This window comes from Mauremys reevesii, linkage group 2 (genome assembly GCF_016161935.1).
Source record: "Mauremys reevesii isolate NIE-2019 linkage group 2, ASM1616193v1, whole genome shotgun sequence".
Lineage (NCBI taxonomy): Eukaryota > Metazoa > Chordata > Testudines > Geoemydidae > Mauremys > Mauremys reevesii.
In genome coordinates, this window is record NC_052624.1 from 240,770,573 (window position 1) to 240,791,534 (window position 20,962).

The following is a 20,962-nucleotide window of genomic DNA, read 5'->3' on the forward strand; positions in this document are numbered from 1 at the left end:
CAAAGGGCCAGAGTGGCCACATTTTGGGAGGGTGCTAGGAAGACTGGAATATGGGCAGCTGGACTCCAGCCCACACAGGTTAGGACCCAGGGCTCAACAATTCCTAGCCTGGGGTTATAAATCAGTACAGACCCTCAAGCCCTAGGTTAACAAACCAAGGTCTGACACCTCAAGTTCTACTAACCCTGGGCTTACATTGCAGTGCAGACAAGTCACAGGCTAAAGTGGCAGGTCAAACAATAGCGAAACAGAAGATAAATCTTCTCTTTTAAGCATTCTAACAGGCACCAACCAAAACACAGGCCAGTTTCCCTCAATTACTTAAAACAACCAAATTCTCTTTATAGCCAGCTCTTGGTATTTTCTTCCTAAAATTGTGCATCCAACATCACAATCTCCTGCCTATATTAACTCTCTCCAGACTTCTAATTCAGTGCTTTATCTATAATCTATTTCAGGGGTTTCTGCTGCTGCCCATCACTGTAGAATTAATGTGTTCTACGTAAGAGATCAATAGTGGAGTCCCTAGTGGTTCTGGCTTGCCTCTCTTGTTGGGGTAAAAAGCCTGTGGGGGATATTTTCATTTGTTGGCTGATTTTTCTCAGGGATATTTTTACTTGCTGGGGGGCGGGGGGGGGGGAACACGGATGGACGGGGGGGGGGACATATTTTAGTTAGCTGCGGGTGTTCTGTCTTTCTAGCTGTGGTGGAAAGACTTTTTCAAAGAAGCCTCAGATTAAATAATTAGCTGAAACTGAGAAAGCTACAATTCAGTAGCTGCTAGTCAGGTTGTGCTGGGTAAATCATTCCCTCTCTGGGCCCAGCTACTGTTTCTCCACTTCCGGTAACAGGGAGAAAAAATTCAAAAAGAAGATTTCCTTTTGTCAGGAGACCGTCTTTGCTCCCAGTTGTATTTAAGCTGACCCTTAAGCAAGGAAAGGAAAAGTTTCCATTCAGCTTCTGGTGAGAAGCAATGTAATTCCTAATTCATTTCATGCACAAGTAGAGCTGGTTGCAAAATAAGACTTTCTGCAGATTTTTTTCCCCCAACCAGCTCTACTCATGAGTAAGAAAGAGAAGTTGTCTGAACTGGTTCTTTGCTTTTTCAAATGTTGCCCACTGGAACTACCATAAATAACTGGAAATATTGCATTGCTACAAGTGGTATGCATACATTTCACTATATAGAAATATTTCAATCAAACTGAAGGTTCCTGAATAACTATGCAATTGGTTAAAATCATCATATCATAATTCACCACAGCTCTGCTGCATAAAGGTGGGGAAGAGGGAAAAGCTTGCCATATAACTTCGGTCTAATGAGCTGAGTGGTGCGGCCAGGGACCTTGAACCTATGTTTCAACAGTACATATGCTACTACATGTTTAACCCCTGGGTATTTGCTTGCTTGTTTTGATTCACCATGGGCAAGAGACTCATTCCACCTACAAACAAACTATACAAAAATTACCTTCTTCAGCCTTGTGAAAGTAACTTAGGGCCTGGAAAAGATAAGGGTCTAAGTTAGTAATGCAATGCTGAATGACTTTTAGTCCACAGAGTCAATTTGTTCCTGAGAACACTCACCTGTACAAGAAGGCTGTGGTTTTTTTTAAATCAAGCAATACTGTTGGTTATCTCTTGTCAACACAACACAGAGACAAACAGCCTTATAATATATATTTAACTACCACAAAGTTGGACTGATCTCAGAACAAGTGAAGAAATATATTCTAGATGTATATTTGTTTTGAAATTCACCACTCAAAATAATGCTTTTAAAAGTATCAAGTTGAAGGCACTGAAGACCGAAGTCCTTCTTACACACACACAGCAGGATCAGCACTGACAAGGGCCATACAAGCTTCTCTCCACCCTATCACACTCCTGTGCTCCAACTCTAATGGTTTGAGAGTATTTCTGTCTACACATCCATTTATTCCTTGGCATAGCACAGGGATCGGCAACCTTTCAGAAGTGGTGTGCTGAGTCTTCATTTATTCACTCTAATTTAAGGTTGCACGTGCCAGTAATACATTTTAACGTTTTTAGAAGGTCTCTTTCTATAACTCTTTAATATATAACTAAACTATTGTTGTATGTAAAGTAAATAAGGTTTTTAAAATGTTTAAGAAGCTTCATTTAAAATTAAATTAAAATGCAGAGCCCCCCCGGACCGGTGGCCAGGACACGGGCAGTGAGAGTGCCACTGAAAATCAGCTCACGTGCCGCCTTTGGCACGCATGCCATAGGTTGCCTACCCCTGGCTTAGCACCTCACTACAACTTTTGTTGGCACTGGTTATTACTGTGCTAGAGTGAACCACTATCTCATTTAATAAACAGATATCACATACTAAGTATTTTTGCTCATTGTTAATGACCTACAGGGAAAGTATTGTCTAAAAACTATTTTTTGAAAAAGCTGCTAAGAATCCACAAAATGCTTTGTGCTGATGTTGCAGAAATCTATTTTCAGCAACATGCTGACATCAGTAAGGGTGGAGTTGACACTGCAACATACTTTATGCTCTATTCATTTTTAAAGTACTACAAAACCCAGTGCCTGGTTTTGCAGAATTCAGCAGTACTGTGAAATCCTGGTTACCATTTTGGATTTATTCTTCTGAGGAGTGAGATTTAGTGACTACTTTATAAGCTTCATTTTCAGTTGCAAAAGCCTATTTGCTTTTTCAATCAAAATTCAAGCAACAAAAATTAACTTTCTGCAGGCAGCAAATCTCTTGCAGCTGCTTTCCTAATGCCTTTTTTTTTTTTTTTTTTTTTAAAGGTGGTGAGGGGGAGACATTATTTAGTAGAGGTTATGGCCAAAAATTTGCCTGTTCCAATAGAAAACCTGAACACAGCTACAGGAACTTAGATTTGCTCACTAAGAGCAAGGCCTGATGGGATTTTCAAACCCAAGTTATTCAAGTAAAAGTGTAACACATTTAGTGTGATTTAATAGTTTTTTGGGGGTTCCTAAGCTAACTCAGACCAAAGTTACATAGTTGAATAGAAAAGAAAAAAGCCAGTCACAGATTGTCTGGATTAGGCTGAAAACAATTCTGCCACCCCTATCCTAAGTACATGAGGGCTTGTCTATATGAATACTTAGTGCACAGCAAACTGGGGAGCAAATCTACCTTGTACTAGCCTGCCACACACTGTCTGTGTGGACACTGTTGCCGTGCATGAAAAATTCCCTTTTATCTACCCCACTCTGAAATCGAAGTAGGCAACTTCTAGTGAAGGCCGCATGCTCCACACCAACACTAGTGCATCTCAGGCAAGCGTGAGGTAGATTTGTATCCCAGCTTGTCGCACACTCTTTGTGTGGGCAAGCCCTTACACAGCAGGCAATGTGCTCTAGTACCTAAAAGCTCCTGGAGTCAGGAGAACTGGTTATGACACAGACTTCCTGTGTGACCTCGGGCAAGTCACTTAAACTCTCTGGACCTCAGTTTCTTCATACACTACCAAAACAAACAAACCAACCAACCTAGGAGGGAAATAATACTGGCTCCTAGATCTTATTAAGACGGGCACCTTTACATGTATATAATAAATATGATATAAAAACAAAAAATCACATGACCGTGGAGGACAAAGATACCTCAAGTTCAATCTGGAGGAAAACTCAAGTAGTTAAACAGTCAAGAAGATGAAGAGGAAATATTTGCTAATGAAAAATGACAAAATCAGAGGGAAGCATTTTATTTTCATAGAAGGAAATGAAAATAAAAATACTGAATATCACGTCAAATAATATGTAGGTGCTCAGATATCATGGTGAAGAGAGCTGCATTGGAACCTAGACAGACAATTATCTGTGGTCTGTCCTAATGGTAATCTGTCTCTGAGTATGCACCACTTTATGTGCTATGTGGTGGTTTGGAGGTTAATTCTCAGTGGCCCCTTGTGTGTGTATCTCATTAAATCATCCAGATTTGAGAGAAGGTAGTTCAATAGGCTCATGAACTAAGATAACTCCTTTTTACTGTATGCCATCAATGGAAAATAAATTGGAGGCTTTCACCCTAGTCTCTGCATGTATTTCTTATGGACCTAATATCAAGCTTTCAGAGCCCCACAGTCCAAAAGGATATTTGCCAGATAATGTCATTAGTCACTTTGTGACTGTTCTAAGCAAGGCCTGACTTGAGAAGAAACAATTAATGTTTGTTGTTTTTACATGGAATCTTGCACATTTCTAACAAGGCAACTTCATTAGCTCCAAATCTATATTTAATCCATCAGTACAATTTTGTATACGACTGCATCTGTATTGTTCATCATTCTGAGCACTTCTGGGAGGTGAGCTTTATTAGGACAATTATTAGTAGTACATGTTAGTGGCTTCTTAGTTTTGCTAAGAAAAGTCTATGGGGAACAAGTATTTATATATAGTACCTCTTCATACGTGGAGGTTGGCGGTGTTGCAAATAGCATTGCAGCTATTTTGCTTTGGTACCATGGCATTTCAGCAAATGAGTAACACCTGGAGCAAAAGCAAAAAGGTTTTATATATTTCACATTTCTCCTTTATTTTGAGGTTCATACTTTTGGGGAGTTGAAGGACCCCCAAGTGTCAAAGTTTGTCATCCTGCCAAGAATCCACAATTGTGAATAATTGCAATGATATGACTTGGGTTTTGAATCAGTAGTTACAATAACAATAAGATACTTAAATTAAAAAGAATTTGAAACTATTGTTGCAGAAGACATAGCCACTCTGCTAAAGAAGTTGAGCGCCTCCATTGCCGCTAATCGCTAATGCATAATAAAGATAAAAATCCAACTTCTAGCACGAAGTTTACAATATAGCCTATAGCTTGAATTTACTGAGAAAAAACAAGGAGTTAAAGCTATCACTCCAACCAGATCCAGCCTTATGGCTTGTACTGTAGTGATTTAACCATATACTGGATGCATTTGTGCATTTGGAAATTTTTGTAATAACCATATAAAACTGAATAACGACAGCCTGACCTAAACATTAGCTTGCCCCTCTTGATTACTTAATTAACTCCCACCCCCAAACAATAGTACTCTTGAGAGCCTGCATGTTCTACAGCCATGAGCACGGGACTGCGAGTCAAACTCCTGAGTTCTAATCCTGACTCTGCCAGTTGGCTAAGTCCCTGTTCCCTACCTCAGTTTCCCCATTTGCAGAATGGAAATAGTCATTACTTGCCTATGGGGCAACTGTCAGGATTAATATTTGTAAACATGTAAAGTTTGTAACATGTAAAGTTTGCTAACGTTTGTAACACCATATTCCAGAAACACATCTGAACTCACGACTAGCCTTGATTTGCTAAGAAAACAATGTTTGAAATTCCTCATATGTACATGCACCCTGATTCCTGGGGGAGGGGGAGGGAACAGATGTGGTAAAGATCTAGAAGCCCGAGTGTTGGAAAGCAGACACCCAAATGGGACACAGTAGCAAAGCTTTGGTAGAATGCTATTGGCAAACACTTGTGATGTCATTGCAGGATGAAACAGAAGGGGAGTGACAGGAAGGAACTGATCCAATAATTGACTGAGATTTTTAATCCCAAATCTGTGATAGTAATGTAGGGACTCCCAATTCTCAGAACATTTTAAAAACGATACAACTTGACAGCACTTCACTACCCAAGCAGTGACACACAATTCCCTCTCTTCTCAGCTTTTCCCTACAGTTTTCCTGGGTCAACTGAGTCGGGCTCATGGGGCTCTAGCTGGGCATTTCCTACCCCTTCTAGACATCGGAACGACAAGAGGCTCCCGCAGAGTGCTGGGTGGCAACAGTTGCTGTCTCTGCTCCTAGAAAAATAAGTTCTCAGACTATTCCAGGAAGTCAGGCTACTTTGGAGCTAGTGGTTCAGACAGGCTGTAACTTAGGAAAAGCAAGCAGGGAAAGATCATAAAAAACTTAGGGTGGCAAGCTGGAGCTTGTTAGGTTCCCAAGGGAGACCAGAAATAAAGCCATAGCAAGGAGCAGTTGTTGGAACTTGGAACTGATTCTACAAATCCATTCTTATCCTCTTCATTTTCACCATCTTCTGTGGGTACGTCTACACCGAAAAATAAAAAAATAAACCCAGACTCGGCAGCGAGTCTCCGAGCCTGGGTCAACTGACTCTGGTTTGTGGTGCTCATGCTGTGGGACTAAAAATAGCAGTGCAGACGTTCCTGCTCAGGCTGGAGCCTGGACTCTGAGACACCATAACAAGGGGGGATCTCGGATCCCAGGCTCCCACTCCAGCAGAAATGTCTATACTGGTATTTTTAACTCAGTAGCGTGAGCCTAAGTCAGCTGGCCCAGGCTGGTGGGTTTTTTCAGTGTAGACATACTATGGCATTCTAAAGATTTCTTGTACCGGGCTGAAGTGGCTTCGGGCTCTCTGACAGATCTGGAAAAAGGAGGAGGAAGTGCTGCAACTGGACTCAAAACATGCCACAAGCTTTCGATACCATGTGAGAACATTTCAGAAAAAGCAATGAGACAATGGGAATGGGGAAAGGGAGCCCCCATGTGGCTATACAGGTCATGGCTGGCCCCAATTTTTCTGGTAGAATGGATTTTTTCTGTCTCCTGTATTTCTCAGGCTAGCTCTCTCTCTCTCCCTCACAGCTTCTCTCTCATATGCTTTCCTCTGACTGATGCATCTAATGCACACACACTCACTGACAGAGAAAAGGTGCCAGATGTCCAGCCAAGGTGCTTCTGCATAACATGTGGTGTGTGTACTAAAGTTAAATTCCCAGCTCTTCACCTCCCATTCATCAGTGATGGGCAGTGACAATCAGATTGATTCTCATTCCATCTACATTTTCAGACTCACATTAATGCTAAATAAATAAAAAATCAGAGAGTTCTTAAAAATGTAATGGCATATTTAGATAGCATGACAGTGTAAGCTTTTTGTTTAAGAATATCAATCCGTCCTATCTGCCCTCACACCAGTCTTCGCAAGCACCTTAATTCATAGTATACATTTAAATTTTAAATTCTGGCTCTTTTGAAATGAATGGTAAAAGGCACTACAGGTTTGACTCTCCCAACACCTCTGAGGCAGACACTCAGAAACACTCTATAGATAGTGTCCTCAATTTCTGCTGCCTGCTGTGAAAATAAACTGAAGTCTGCAACTTATTCTTCTGTATTCCAAAGAACTAGAACTAAACAAGGTCACTGAGCAGTTAGTTTCATCTTCTGAGTTATATTAAAACTTGGATGGCCAGAGTCTTTCAAATAACTCAGGACAATTTTAAAGAGATTTTCATGAGTGGATTTCAAGCCATTTAGCTGCTCTACAAATTTCTGCAAGTCATTTAACGTTGCTCAAACATTTTATATTCCACCTACAAATAAAAGTGCTAGATGGCTTTTCTTTTTTGTCACAAGCTAACTCTGGTTTGAAGAAATTATCAGTCTTACCAAATGCCCATAAGGTGAATTGAGGTAGCATCTTTAGGATTCAGTTCAATGGCCTTCTAGCAAGGAAAAAGAAAAGATGTAAAAGATTGTTTCACCAGATCTGGCTTAAGAACACCAAAAAATGCACCCATAGTTGTCTCCTGCTATTTCATCTGTATGAAATGCAAACAACCGCAGGGAGGTACAGTATTTGGTATTCACAATCTAGTCTGAGCTCCTTATCTTTATGCCTAATAAGCCAGCTGGCTTTTTTCAAGTGATTGATCATGTCAGTATGTTCAGATTTTGATATAGCTTCTGAGAGAAAGTAAAATCACGTGAAGACTCAGCAGGTCTTTACTGAGCTGTATTTTCTCCTATATTTGGCCTTCAGTAGCTACAATTTGCACTGAAAGAGCCCATGACGACACTCAGCAGCCAAAGACCATTCTAAGATGATGTACTCACTTCGCAATAGCAAAGCTCAAGCCTATATATATTCTACTAGTTTCAGAAGCTCATATAGGGTTCAACAGTCCTCACCTTCTATTCAGAGATTTTTTATCTTAATGGAAAGCAACTGAAGAACCCAATGCTCACAGCTACACAAAGATATTCTTTTCATTTGATCTGCATGCTTGTCTGCTAACATTCAGGTCATGAACCACAGCAGCAGGGCATCTCAGGCACCCAGAGTTACAGGGAAGGTGGTGACATAACCTCTCATTGGTCTGGATTGCATCCCATAACGTGACAGACACCACTATGTGTCCCTGGAAGATGCACAGTAGGGCCTTGCTGCAACTTTTAGAAAGAAGTGGTGTACTAGCACATGCTTCTGACAGCAGCATACATAGTAACTGATTTGAGGGAGCAGGATACAGCCTCGCTGGCAGACTACACTACTTTGGGTGTGGAGGATTTACAACTATCTGAACACAAGGAGTGATCTTAGCCTGCTCCCTGCACACAGGCTGGCATGGAAAGATGCTTCTTACGGCCTTACCTCCTCTCCTACCCCAAGTGCAACAAGCAGGTAAGACTAGCCTTTAATTAACCAACTGAAAACATTCTCTGTGCCAAAGGCTCTGATAAAATACAGCCCTGCCGTAAATTACATCACCTCTCATTCCATGTGCACACGAGCCCACTGAGAAAGTTAGTGAGGGAACGCAGGCGAAAGAGTTGTTGATTAAGTTTCAATTGCTGGGCTAATTTTGCCCTCATTTATCTATTTTTTGTAACCCACACTGACACTTCTGGTGCCTGAGGATCAGTTTGCTGAGAAAACTGATATGACTGGGAGATCAGACGCAGAATTGCAATTGTCAACCCCAGAAAACAGCTGGTGACCCACCCTTCTGGGGGCTGTCACCCAGCATGTGAAAACCAGCACTGGTGAGGCCACATCTGGAGTACTGCAACCAGTTTTGGTCCCCCCACTACAGAAAGGATGTGGACAAATTGGAAAGAGTCCAGCGGAGGGCAACGAAAATTATTAGGGGGCTGAAGCACATGACCTACGAGGAGAGTCTGAGGGAATTGGGGTTATTTAGTTTGCAGAAGAGAAGAGTGGGGGGGGGGGGTGAGGGGAAATCAGCCTTCAACTACCTGAAGGGGGTTCCAAAGAGGATGGAGCTCAGCTATTCTCAGTGGTGTCAGATGACAGAACAGGAGCAATGGTCTCAAGTTGCAGTGGGGGAGGTCTAGGTTGGATATTAGGAAACACTATTTCACTAGGAAGGTGGTGAAGCACTGGAATAGGTTACCAAGGGAGGTGGCGGAATCTCCATCCTTAGAGATTTTTAAGGCCTGGCTTGACAAAGCGCTGGCTGGGATGATTTAGTTGGGGTTGGTCCTGCTTTGAGCAGGGAGTTGGACTAGATGACCTCCTGAGGACTCTTTCAACCCTAATATTCTATGATTCATTGTTCGAAAATGAAATATAGTGATGCTATCATACTAAAAAAATGCTTATTTACAATACCTGGAAGTGTTCCTTGATAACATATGCATTTGCAATTTTAGTCTTGATTCCTTCATAATCTCCAACATCACTGATGCAGATTGCATACCACTAAATTCAAAACAAAACAGGTCATTAAAAGAATATTTAATAGCTCTAATTAAAATAAAATTATCATCACCAAGTGATCAGAACAATATTATTCAAATTTTAAAAGCAAGTATTTATTAAAGTGTTGATTAATTAGCACTATTGTTTAGTTACGAAAACTGTAATTATAATGGATAATTTAAATGGTGCGAGGAACCTTCCCTCATCACAGCTGACCGCAGCCATGGAAGGAGCCAGTGCCTCACTATCAATAACTTGCATTGGCAACAACACTGATTGTACTTAGTTACTCCTCTGCTAAGGTCTGGGTCTGGTGCTACAGAGGAGAGAAGAGGAACAGGAGAAAAGGAGGACAGACCCAGGAACCCTGGGAACTTGCAGCAGACTCACTACCATGGCACAGAGGCAACAGAATGGATCTGTGATGCACTTTCCAGGCTGATAAAGGGGGAATAGTTCAGCACCAAGAACTCTCACCAATCAGCTGCCTCTGTGGTCCTGTGGACAGAGCTAACCATTTTCTGCATATGAGAGTTTGATTTAATCTGCAAGAATCCAAGTGCTGGTCCTCTTAGAAAGCTGCCATCAAATTCTCCTGGGTCTCAGCTAAAAAATTAACAAATTGTGCGTTGAAGAAAGCAGCATACAAATTTGCCAGCTAACCTTCTAGCTGTAAAGGTCACAGCAGAATCACAGTCACTCCTGTTTCTACTGCCAGATGTCAGGATAATGGACAGCAAAATTTCAATTAAATTACTTTGAATGGCTCACCTTGTGTACTGCAAAACTTGATTCATTTTTCTCCAGTGCCTTCTTTGCATATTCAAGAGCTTCATAAACCAGTTGCTTTTTCTCCTCTGCAGAGGTGCTACTAAGTTGGGCTAGATCACGTGAGGCCCGTGCTAGACGCCATAGTATCTCCGCATCCTCACTAGTTATAACAGAAATATTAATGATTAAGACTTGTATTGTCTACAAAGCAAGTGCAGGTCTTAAATCAATCACTTACTACACAGCTCAGCTTAGCATTAACGTAATCTTGTACTATGTGTAATTCTATACCACATGCAACGAAAGGCTGAATCCAACAAATACAAGATCTCAGTCACAGCGGATTTGCTGAAGAAACTTTGGCAATACTCTTTTGATCTTTGAAGCAATACTCCTATTGGCTCCATAGGAAGCAGCTTTTCTTTTTTTAAAATTGATGCAAATCCACATATAGCACCATTAAGCTAAAGAGACAGGAAGGAAAATAAAGAAAGCAACATTTATTTCTGACCCAAACTATATATTTTCCAATGTTCAGTTGGTTTCAGCAGTGAATGCAGTATTATATATTAACCATATCACTATAGGCCAATATAAGCACTTGCAAAAGTTCAAAATAAAAATGTTTCAGTCCATCATTAAAAACTTTTAATGGAAAGATTGTGTCATGTAAACAGTTTCCTACAGTGTTAGAACTCAAAACACTGCAGCACTGTGCAAGTGAAACTGACTAAACCCAAGAGTGAAAACAACAAATACAAAGAGTGAAAGTTAAATATGGATTTTTTTTGAAATTCTTATTCTGAGGACCTGATACTTATATGGCCCCATGATCTGCACATACAACCTTTAAAACCTGCTCCCCTCAGAATAGCAGTATTTACCCTTTGTATAACTACTCAGATTCAACATATGCACTTTAATTACAATAGTATGCACTTAATGGTTTAAATAAACAAATATACAATCTGTGCAATTATCTTTAAAACCTAACATAACCTGTTTCTTGCTGGCCTTCCCATTTCCTAACTCAGGCCATTCAAAATGTAGCTGTCAAGATTATCCTCCATTCTGACCATGTTACCCCACCTACTCGAATATCTACTCTACCTTCCACTGTTCTTTGTATCAGATTTGCAATTAGATGCTATACTTTCAAAAACTTCCATAATTCCACTCTGCCTATATATCTTCTTATGCCCACCCATCCCCTTCTACTCTCTGACACCGTGTACTTCATCTCAAACTGTTCTCCGTCTCCTTTACCCACTGTAGCCTTTGTGCTATCTTTCATGCTGCTTCAAATTCTTATAGCAGTCCCCTCACCTCCTTCATACCATTCATCCCTTTCTTTAAAAAAATTCTTAAAAACCTGTTCCAGGAAGCATTCCAAACTTAGTATCACTCATTACTTTGGATTGCTGTGTTGCATTGTACAGGCTGAGACTTTAGACTATAAATTGTTAGAAGGAGAGAACTCTATTATGTTAGACACCATGCACTTCTTGTAAAGTGTCTTGTTCATTGGTGATGCTATACAAATAATAGTGCATACTGATTATGTGATTCTTGTTCACTTTCTAGTTGTGCTTATTATTATGCATATTCCTGACTTCTCTGAAGCCCCCGTTTTCCAAAGGTCTAAAGTGCCTCTCCCCACCCCAATACATAATATGATCATTTTTAAGAAATGAGAAAGTTATAGGTAAAAGAAAACCTGTTTCAACCCCAGTGACAATTGGTCACTTCACACTTATTTTCTGATGTTAATACCTGCACACGTCAAAGAGGCCAAAAGCAAAGTGAGGGCAAATGTTACATAGATCAGTTTTTATACGTATGAGTTATCTTAGTAACTGCTACCACAAGTCACCTCCTGACAACTCCCTAGTAGATAACTACCCAGAAGAAATATTTTAAACACACAAAAAGCACCTACCAGAAACCGCTGAAGGCATATTATATTATAATAAACATGGTAATCTTTCATACCTATTATTGTTCTTATTCCGCTACACTCCAAATCGATCGTTATTTCCCTACAATTGAACAGCACTACAGGCAGTGACAGACTCCTCCTAAGCATGTGACCTCACAACGAACTTGCTCATTTAATAATGGGTTCCTAGTTAACTTCAGTGAGCACTGGATACAATGGGAGCACATAATAATATAAAAGGTGGGAAACAGCACAGACTGAAAATATAAGAAACAATTTATAAGAGAAGGAATAACACACGATAATTTAACAACAAGACAAATGTCCTGTTCAGCTCATTCAACCAACTCTGATGCAACTTTCATAGTTTACTGGAATGCCAGCCATATTCTATGAAACACAAAATTGGGACTACGTAAAAGTATAGTTGATGTCTTTAATGAGAAAAAGATGTGTACTTTTATTTTTGTAAATTTCTTAATCACTATCTACAAACAGAATTCTGGCACCTATGTTGCTCCTCTAAGTATGGAGAGTTATGATTCCCCTTATAGGTGTTACCAATAACTAAATGGGACATATACTGTCTAACACAGCAAAATGACAAACATTAGAAAGGCTTTATTAGTTACTATGTCACCTGACTGCATATACACAGATTTTTATTGTGCCATTGGTATTCACTGCATTTTACAAAGATGACAGATCTCAGTATCAATGAGTTTGTTAGTTAAATACAATTCCTCTGTTTTGATACACTGCCTAAAGTTTTCTATTTTGAACTCTAAGATTCAATAACAATTTATGAATGTTTCAAAAGTCAGCGATTATTGTGAGACGCTGAATCTAGAAATAGGAATGCGGGGTGTCAGAAAACAGGCAGTTTCTAACACATTGTCAAACAAATGATAGTTAAGTTTAGAACCTCAATACAGTTTTTTTTTGGGCAAGGTATTAAATATGGCATTACTAATCTGTTTACTGGATAGTTCTGCTCTAGGTACTGACCTAGCATAGAACTAAGTGACTCAGTCTCCAAGCTGTTCCTATAATTTCTGTGCCTACATGCCTCCTCCTAAGAAAATGTTCAGCTTCCTTATGACTTGGTGTTTCTCTGGGACCACTCTTTTCCCCTTCTGATGAGGTGGAAACAACCCAGCCCAGCTCTCAAGGTTCCTCCATAAAGCCCCTGGGGTACATCTAATCCACAAGAAAGAGACGGCCAGCCAGCCACCCCTTCCCCTGAAGGAGGGCATTCTAAAGAAAAACCTCAGAGGGTTCTCTGCTTTTTCCTTTACATGGTCCTGTACAATGTCTGCACAATGTTTTTTTATTCTTTTTGTCCAACTAAGGTATGGGCAGGAGTAATATTCTCTGTGGTCAAAAACCCCTTCCTTGGCAGAAGCAAAATAAAAGTAAGAAGGGAAAAGATGGTGAGCAGTACAGTGAAAAAGAGCAGGAATGCTCCTAGAGTTGGGAGAATTTTTGCCTCAATACATGAAGTTTGGGCTCTTTCCCTGATTTAATAATACATAAATACTGGTTGTCTTCTCCCACTTCTCTAGCTTCCATTAGTGAATTCTAGGTGTCCCTCTCTCCCCCATTAGCGAAATCTTCTCCCTGCCACCCACCCCTTTTCTTTGCATGACTCCTTTCTCCGTACGGGCCACTCTGCTCCTCCTCTTCTCAGGTCCAAGCCTCTCTGCTCCTCCTTCACCCCTAGCACAAAAGAACAGTTGGTCCTACCACTCTGCTTTCTATCACCTTCTTCTCTTACTGAAAAAGAGCAAGAGGTTCAAAGGCTGCTCTGTTCCCTGTACTTCTGTTACAGGAGCTGGGACACTTGAACTGCTCTGTTCTCTTCTCTCTCCCTCCCCTCCAGAAAAGGAGTCAGAACCGACTCAGTCCACTCATGCTGGCAAAATTTCTATTTGCCTATGGCCAGCAGGTGTGTTTTGTACAGTAGTAAACACATTGTCATCTCTGTAACACAGTGACCACCTCCTCTCCACAGACATGCCATTCAGTTGCTAGGAGGATTAGGATGAAGCAATACTACTGCTCTCTGTCCCACATCTCTACTAGAATACTTGCATACTAGAGTCTGTATTTAACCTTCTAACACATACTAGGGAAAGCAGGAGGAGTGCCCACCAACTTTCTTATAAGAACATTATTCTCAGGGGCCCTATGCCAATGAAAAAGCTATCAGAGTGCTAACCCTCTGCTGCCCAAACTGAGCCTATGAACCAGGTCCTTCCTTCTACATTGAAAGGGAAGAAAATTCAGATTTTCTCTCTTACTGCAAAAAGGTGCAAGCTGGGTGCTCAGTGCTATCATACTTGCTGTATTAGTTAACATGAACTGATAAAGGAGCGCTTCATGTGGGGATATTCAATACAGTGAAATACCTGCTTTTGTGCTGGGTCAGCAATTGATAGAGCTTTTTGGTTTCTCCACTCCCATACAGGTAGTCTGCTTGCTCTATGATTTCCTCAACTTCAAAAGGGGTAGGGATGGTTGAAAGAGAAGACAAAAAGATTAGTAAATACAATAGCCTACCAGATCAGCAACAATATTTCAAAGTACAACAATCCAACTGGCTGCAAGCCAAAGTACCCTGAAACAAAAAAAATCCGCACAAAAAAAAAATCCGCACTAAGATGAGGTCAAACAACTATTTCCTAACAAATATCAAGTGTTTCCAATTTCAAATTGGCTACCTATGCTATACTAACTTTTAGCAGCCATGGGATACAGGTTCAGCTCGGGCTGGAGCTTGAGCTCTGGAACTCGAACATCTACACCGCAATTAAACAACCCTTTAGCCCAAGCCTCACAAGCCCAATCAGTTGACCTAGGCTAGCCAAGGATGTCCAGTCACAGTGTAGACACATCCTAAGTGATCGGAACACGGTAGGCCAGGGACTGAATTATAGCAAGGCAAAGTGGATGAACGCAGCAAAGGTCACTTAGTATTGGACTGATCCTTCCATGTATTTTCTTCATAATTTGTTGCAGGGTGACTTATGTTTTCAGTTTTAAATCATTATTTTGTATATAACCAGCAGCACATATAAATAATTCAAAAGTATTAAGATACATCAGTGATATAATGCTTTTTAAAATATTGTGGGTTCTGGCAATCAGAGATAAGGGCTCCACAGTTACAGTGGTAATCAAAGTAGTACTGTAACATGCATGAGGCCACAGACAATGAAACTGGAGAAAATTGTATTAAATGAACCAAAATTGGGCTTTTCAGTCCAGCTTGCGACTTTATCAAAGTTTTGCTGAATTAAGCCCTTAGCAGTTGCACAAGCACCTGGTTTTTAAAACTAGAGCGTCATAAATTTTTGTTTTTAAATACCACATTTTTCTCCCACAGAGCTCTTCCAGGTTTACTTCGTAGGTTCCTAAATAGGCTTAGCACAGTCTGTATTCCCAATAACTGTAAAAGACGGTTACTCACCTGTAGTAACTGGTGTTCTTCGAGATGTGTTGCTCCTATCCATTCCATGTAGGTGTGCGCGCCGCGCGTGCACGGCTCTCCGGAACATTTTTACCCTAGCAACTCCGGCGGGCCGGCTGGCGCCCCCTGGAGTGGCGCCGTCATGGCGCCCCTTATATACCTCAGCCGGCCCGTCCGCTCCTCAGTTCCTTCTTGCCGGCTATTCCGACAGTGGGGAAGGAGGGCGGGTCTGGAATGGATAGGAGCAACACATCTCGAAGAACACCAGTTACTACAGGTGAGTAACTGTCTTTTCTTCTTCGAGTGATTGCTCCTATGCATTCCATGTAGGGGATTCCCAAGCCTTACCTAGGCGGTGGGGTCGGAAAGAGACGTGGCGGAGTGTAGTACCGCAGAGCCGAAGGCTGCGTCGTCTCGGGACTGCTGCACCAACGCATAATGGGAAGCGAAGGTGTGGACGGAAGACCAGGTGGCCGCTCGACAGATGTCCCAGATGGGAACGTGGGCCAGGAAGGCGGCTGACGAGGCGTGTGCCCTTGTCGAGTGTGCGGTGAGTCGGCACGGGGGGACGCGAGCAAGTTCGTAGCACGCCCGTATGCAGGATGTCACCCAGGAAGAAATCCGTTGAGATGAAACAGGCTCACCTTTCATGCACTCCGCAATTGCGACAAAGAGCTGGGAGGAACGCCGGAATGACTTAGTTCGGTCAATGTAAAAGGCGAGGGCCCTACGGACGTCGAGGGTGTGGAGCTGCTGCTCACGAGGTGAGGCGTGCGGCTTTGGAAAGAAGACCGGGAGGAAGATCTCCTGATTAAGATGAAAGGCCGACACCACCTTTGGGAGGAAGGCCGGATGTGGCCGAAGCTGCACTTTGTCCGCGTGGAAGACGGTATATGGGGGACCCGCTGTCAGGGCGCGGAGTTCGGAGACTCGTCTGGCGGATGTGATTGCCACGAGGAAGGCCGTCTTCCAGGTGAGATGGAGGAGGGAGCAGGAGGCCATGGGCTCGAAGGGCGGGCGCATCAGCTGGGTGAGAGCCAGGTTCAGATCCCACGTAGGAGCCGGCGGACGCACTTGCGGGTAGAGGCGGTCCAACCCCTTGAGGAAGCGGGCAACCATGGGGTTGGAAAACACGGAGTGACCATCTACAGCAGGCCGGAAGGCCGAAAGCGCCGCCAGGTGTACCCTCAGGGACGAGATCGCGAGACCTTGGCCTTTCAGGTACCAGAGGTAGTCGAGGACCGTCTGGATAGGGGTCGAGAAGGGGTTAAGACCTTGCTGATCGCACCAAAGGGCAAAGCGTTTCCACTTCGCCAGGTAGGTAGAGCGTGTGGATGGTTTTCTGCTTTCAAGCAGAACTTGCTGCACCGCCGCGGAACAGGCCCTCTCCGCGTCGGTCAACCACTCAGGAACCAGGCTGTAAGATGCAGCGACTGCAGGTTCGGGTGACAAAGCCTGCCGAGGTCCTGGGAGATGAGATCCGGCCATAACGGTAGGGGAATGGGATCCCGGATCGAGAGCTCGAGGAGCAGGGTATACCAGTGCTGCCTCGGCCAGGCCGGAGCGACGAGTATGAAGCGGGCCTTGTCCCTCCGTAGCTTGAGCAGAACTCGGTGGACTAGCGGGAACGGCGGGAAGGCGTATAGAAGGGGACCCGTCCAGGGCATGAGGAACGCATCGGAGATGGAGTCCGGAGCCCGACCCTGGTACGAACAGAACCTGTGGCACTTCCTGTTGGTCCTGGAGGCAAACAGGTCTATTTGGGGAAATCCCCACCTTTGGAAGATGGTGTGGGCCACGTCGGGGCGAAGGGACCACTCGTGGGAAGCGAAGGACCTGCTCAGACGGTCGGCCAGCGTGTTCTGCACTCCTGGTAGAAAGAACGCTTCGAGGCGAATCGAGTGGGTCACACACAGGTCCCATAGGAGCATCGCCTCCTTGCACAGCGGGGAGGATCGGGCCCCGCCCTGTTTGTTCAGATAGAACATGGCTGCCGTGTTGTCCGTGTATACCGCCACGCAGCGGTCCCGGAGGTGTGCAAGAAAGGCGAGACAAGCCAGGCGGATCGCTCTCAATTCCCTGACGTTGATGTGCAGGGAGAGCTCCTGGGCCGACCAGAGGCCCTGAGTGTGCAGGTCTCCCATGTGAGCCCCCCATCCAAGCGCCGAGGCGTCTGTGGTCAGGGTGACCGACGGGCGAGGGGGGCGAAACGGAACCCCGGCGCAGACCACCTCCTGATGCAGCCACCAGGTGAGCGTCTGGAGAGTGGGGTCTGAGACCGTGACCACCAGATCTAGGGGGTCGCGGTGGGGCCGGTACACCGAAGTCAGCCACATCTGGAACGGACGGAGCCTCAGCCTCGCGTTCGCGGTCACAAAGGTGCACGCAGCCATGTGGCCCAGCAGGCGAAGGCAGGACCGGGCCGTCGTGGAAGGGAAGGCTTGCAAGGTGCGAATGAGCGAGGCCATCGTCTCGTGTCGAGAACGAGGGAGGCAGGCCCTGGCGAGGGTGGAGTCGAGGACCGCTCCTATGAACTCCAATCGCTGTGTCGGCAGTAACTGGGACTTCTCGGCATTGACGAGGAGGCCGAGAGACCGGAACAGGTGCAGTATCTCTGACACCTGAGCTGTCACCAGCTCTTGAGAGCGCCCACGGATCAGCCAGTCGTCGAGATATGGGTATACGTGGATTCTGCGACGACGGAGAGCTGCGGCCACGACCGCCATGCACTTGGTGAACACCCTCGGGGCAGTGGAGAGGCCGAAGGGTAACACCGCAAACTGGTAGTGGGTCTCGTTGACCGTGAAGCGCAGGAAGCGTCTGTGGGGGGGGTAAATCGCCACATGAAAGTAAGCATCCTTCATGTCGAGGGCGGCAAACCAGTCTCCCGGATCCAAGGAAGGGATAATGGTCCCCAAGGTTACCATCCGAAACTTGAGCTTGCAGAGGTATCTGTTCAGCTCCCGGAGGTCTAAGATGGGACGAAGACCTCCTTTCGCCTTGGGGATGAGGAAATATCTGAGTAGAATCCCTGCCCCGCCTGCAGGGAGGCACCTCCTCGATAGCACCCACGCTCAACAGAGCCTGCACCTCCTGTATGAGGACTTGCTCAGGAGAGGGTCCCTGAAGAGGGACGGGGACGGTGGGTGGGAGGGGGCGAAAGAAACTGTAGGCGGTAGCCGTGCTGGATGGTGCTGAGGACCCAGCTGTCCGATGTTATAGCAGACCACGCCGGAAGGAAGCGGGCAAGGCGACTGGAAAACAAAAGGGATGGATCCTGGGGGGAGAGTGATGGGCCGCCTCGGGCGCCCGTCAAAAGGCCGGCTTTTGGGCTTATGGAGCCTTGGACGAAGTTCTGCGCCTGGTTGCGCCGCCCCTGACGGCCCACGGCGGAAGGGGGCCGTCGGCGGTTGTTAAACGCCGAGACCTGGCCTGGTTGAAGGGACGGTAGGGCTGTTGGCGGAACGAACGCCTCTGCGTGGCCGGGCGTGTGCATACCCAGAGTTCAGACGCAACCCTCCCATCCTTTAGGGACTGGATTCTGGCATCCGTTTTCTCAGAAAACAGCCCCTGCGTGTCAAACGGGAGGTCCTGGAGGGTGTACTGGACCTCAGGTGGGAGGGTGGAAGATTGTAGCCACGCAATGCGGCGCATCGTCACCCCGGATGCTACCGTTCGAGCCCCTGAGTCTGCTGCGTCTACGGCCGCTTTGATCAGTGTTCTGGAGGCTAACTTGCCCTCCTCCAGCAGCGCTGAGAATTCAGGGCGGGATTCCTGAGGGGTTAGCTCCGTGAACTTCGCAAGGCACCCCAAGATATTAAAAGTGTATCTGGATAAGAGGGCCATCTGGTTGGCGATACGGAGTTGGAGGCCTCCCGCCGAATAGATTTTACGCCCTAATAAGTCCATGCGCCGGGCGTCCTTCGCCTTCGGCGCAGCGGCAGGTTGACCGTGTCGTTCGCGGTCATTGACCGATTGGACCACCAGCGAGTCCGGGGTGGGGTGGACGTACAAGTATTCGTAGCCCTGGGGCAGGACAGAATACTTCCTTTCGACGCCTCGCGCCGTGGGGGCAACGGAGGAGGGCGACTGCCAGATAGTGGCACTGTTCTTTTGAATGGTGCGAATAAACGGGAGCGCCACTCTGACAGGGGCGTCATCTCCCACAACGTCCGTAATCGGGTCCTCGACTTCTTGCACCTCCTCTATGGGCAAGTTAATGGCCTTTGCCACCCTTCGGAGAAGGTCCTGGTGTGCCCTGAGGTCAATGGGCGGGGGCCCTGATGGCGAGGCCCCCGCTACCGCCTCATCTGGAGAGGACGACGAGGAGTGGCCCGGCAGCACCTCCTCCTGTTGGTGCTCGCCCACCTGGCGATCTGGCGGCAGCGAGTCCTGGCCCAAAGAAGGGCCGTGGGCGGCGGCTTGCGTCGGTGGGGACGGGGGGGCTCGACTGACGGTGGCCACCGGTACCGATGGTGCCGAGCCCGGCTGCCTGGGTGGCAGGGGAGGCCCCTGTTCATATTGCGCCCAGGGCACCCAATGTCCCCAATACTGGGGTCCATGATCCGGCGGAACGGAACCGGCTCTGAAATCCACCGCACTGCCTTGGGGTGAGGCTACAGAGGGTTCCCTGGAGGGCCAGGGTGGAGCCGTGGCGGTGCCTGGGCGGGCGTCCAGCGCCGGCGTGAGACGATCCTCCGGTGCCGAGGGTCGGTGCCGGGCGTCTCGGGGGTCCAGTGGCGAGCGGGACCTGTGCTGCGCACGGTGCCGGGAGCCGGATCTCCGGTGCCGGGAGCCAGATCTACGGCGTCGGGAGCTGGATCTCCGTGCCGAAGGGAGCGCGGCGGCGGGAGCTCGACCGCGACGTCGAGCTCGACCGGGCGGTGCCGGAACCGACTCGAGCGGATCTGCGGCGCCGAACGGCTGCGCGAGTCCCGATGTCCGCGTGCCTGGACGCGGACCTGCTGCGTGCCGGTGACCGTGACCGGGACCTGAGCGCCGCTGGAGTACGACCGCCCCGCGTGGAGAGCGGTGCCGGGACTGCGACCGTGCCGGACGCTGAGCGGCGTCGCGATGGCGATTTTCGGCGGATGGGGAGTGGTGCCTCGTGACCTTCTCCGGGAGATAGACCGGATCGAGACCGGATTCTGGAGCCGCGTCGCCACGGTCGCCCGGAGATGAGGGGCGCACCATCGCTGGCTTGCCGAGGACTTGAATGTCCGCACCGGTGGTGCCGGGCGGCTGATATGACGGGCCGTCGCCGATCAGCTCTCTTGCCGTCGCGACGCCTCGG

At 46.1% G+C, this 20,962-nt stretch overlaps 1 protein-coding gene across 2 annotated transcripts in view; it reads right to left on the reverse strand.

The window, feature by feature from the left end:
* The window catches only part of RMDN1 (regulator of microtubule dynamics 1), a 34,564-nt gene that overhangs the window by 4,639 nt on the left and 8,963 nt on the right, over positions 1-20,962 (reverse strand). For both annotated transcript variants that reach the window (XM_039522452.1, XM_039522451.1), the window contains 6 exons: positions 14,609-14,696; positions 10,259-10,418; positions 9,398-9,487; positions 7,432-7,487; positions 4,413-4,500; positions 1,472-1,502 (listed from right to left, as the gene is read on the reverse strand). In XM_039522452.1, the coding sequence (XP_039378386.1) occupies positions 1,472-1,502; positions 4,413-4,500; positions 7,432-7,487; positions 9,398-9,487; positions 10,259-10,418; positions 14,609-14,696 (513 nt within the window). The remainder of the gene's footprint in view (positions 1-1,471; positions 1,503-4,412; positions 4,501-7,431; positions 7,488-9,397; positions 9,488-10,258; positions 10,419-14,608; positions 14,697-20,962) is intronic.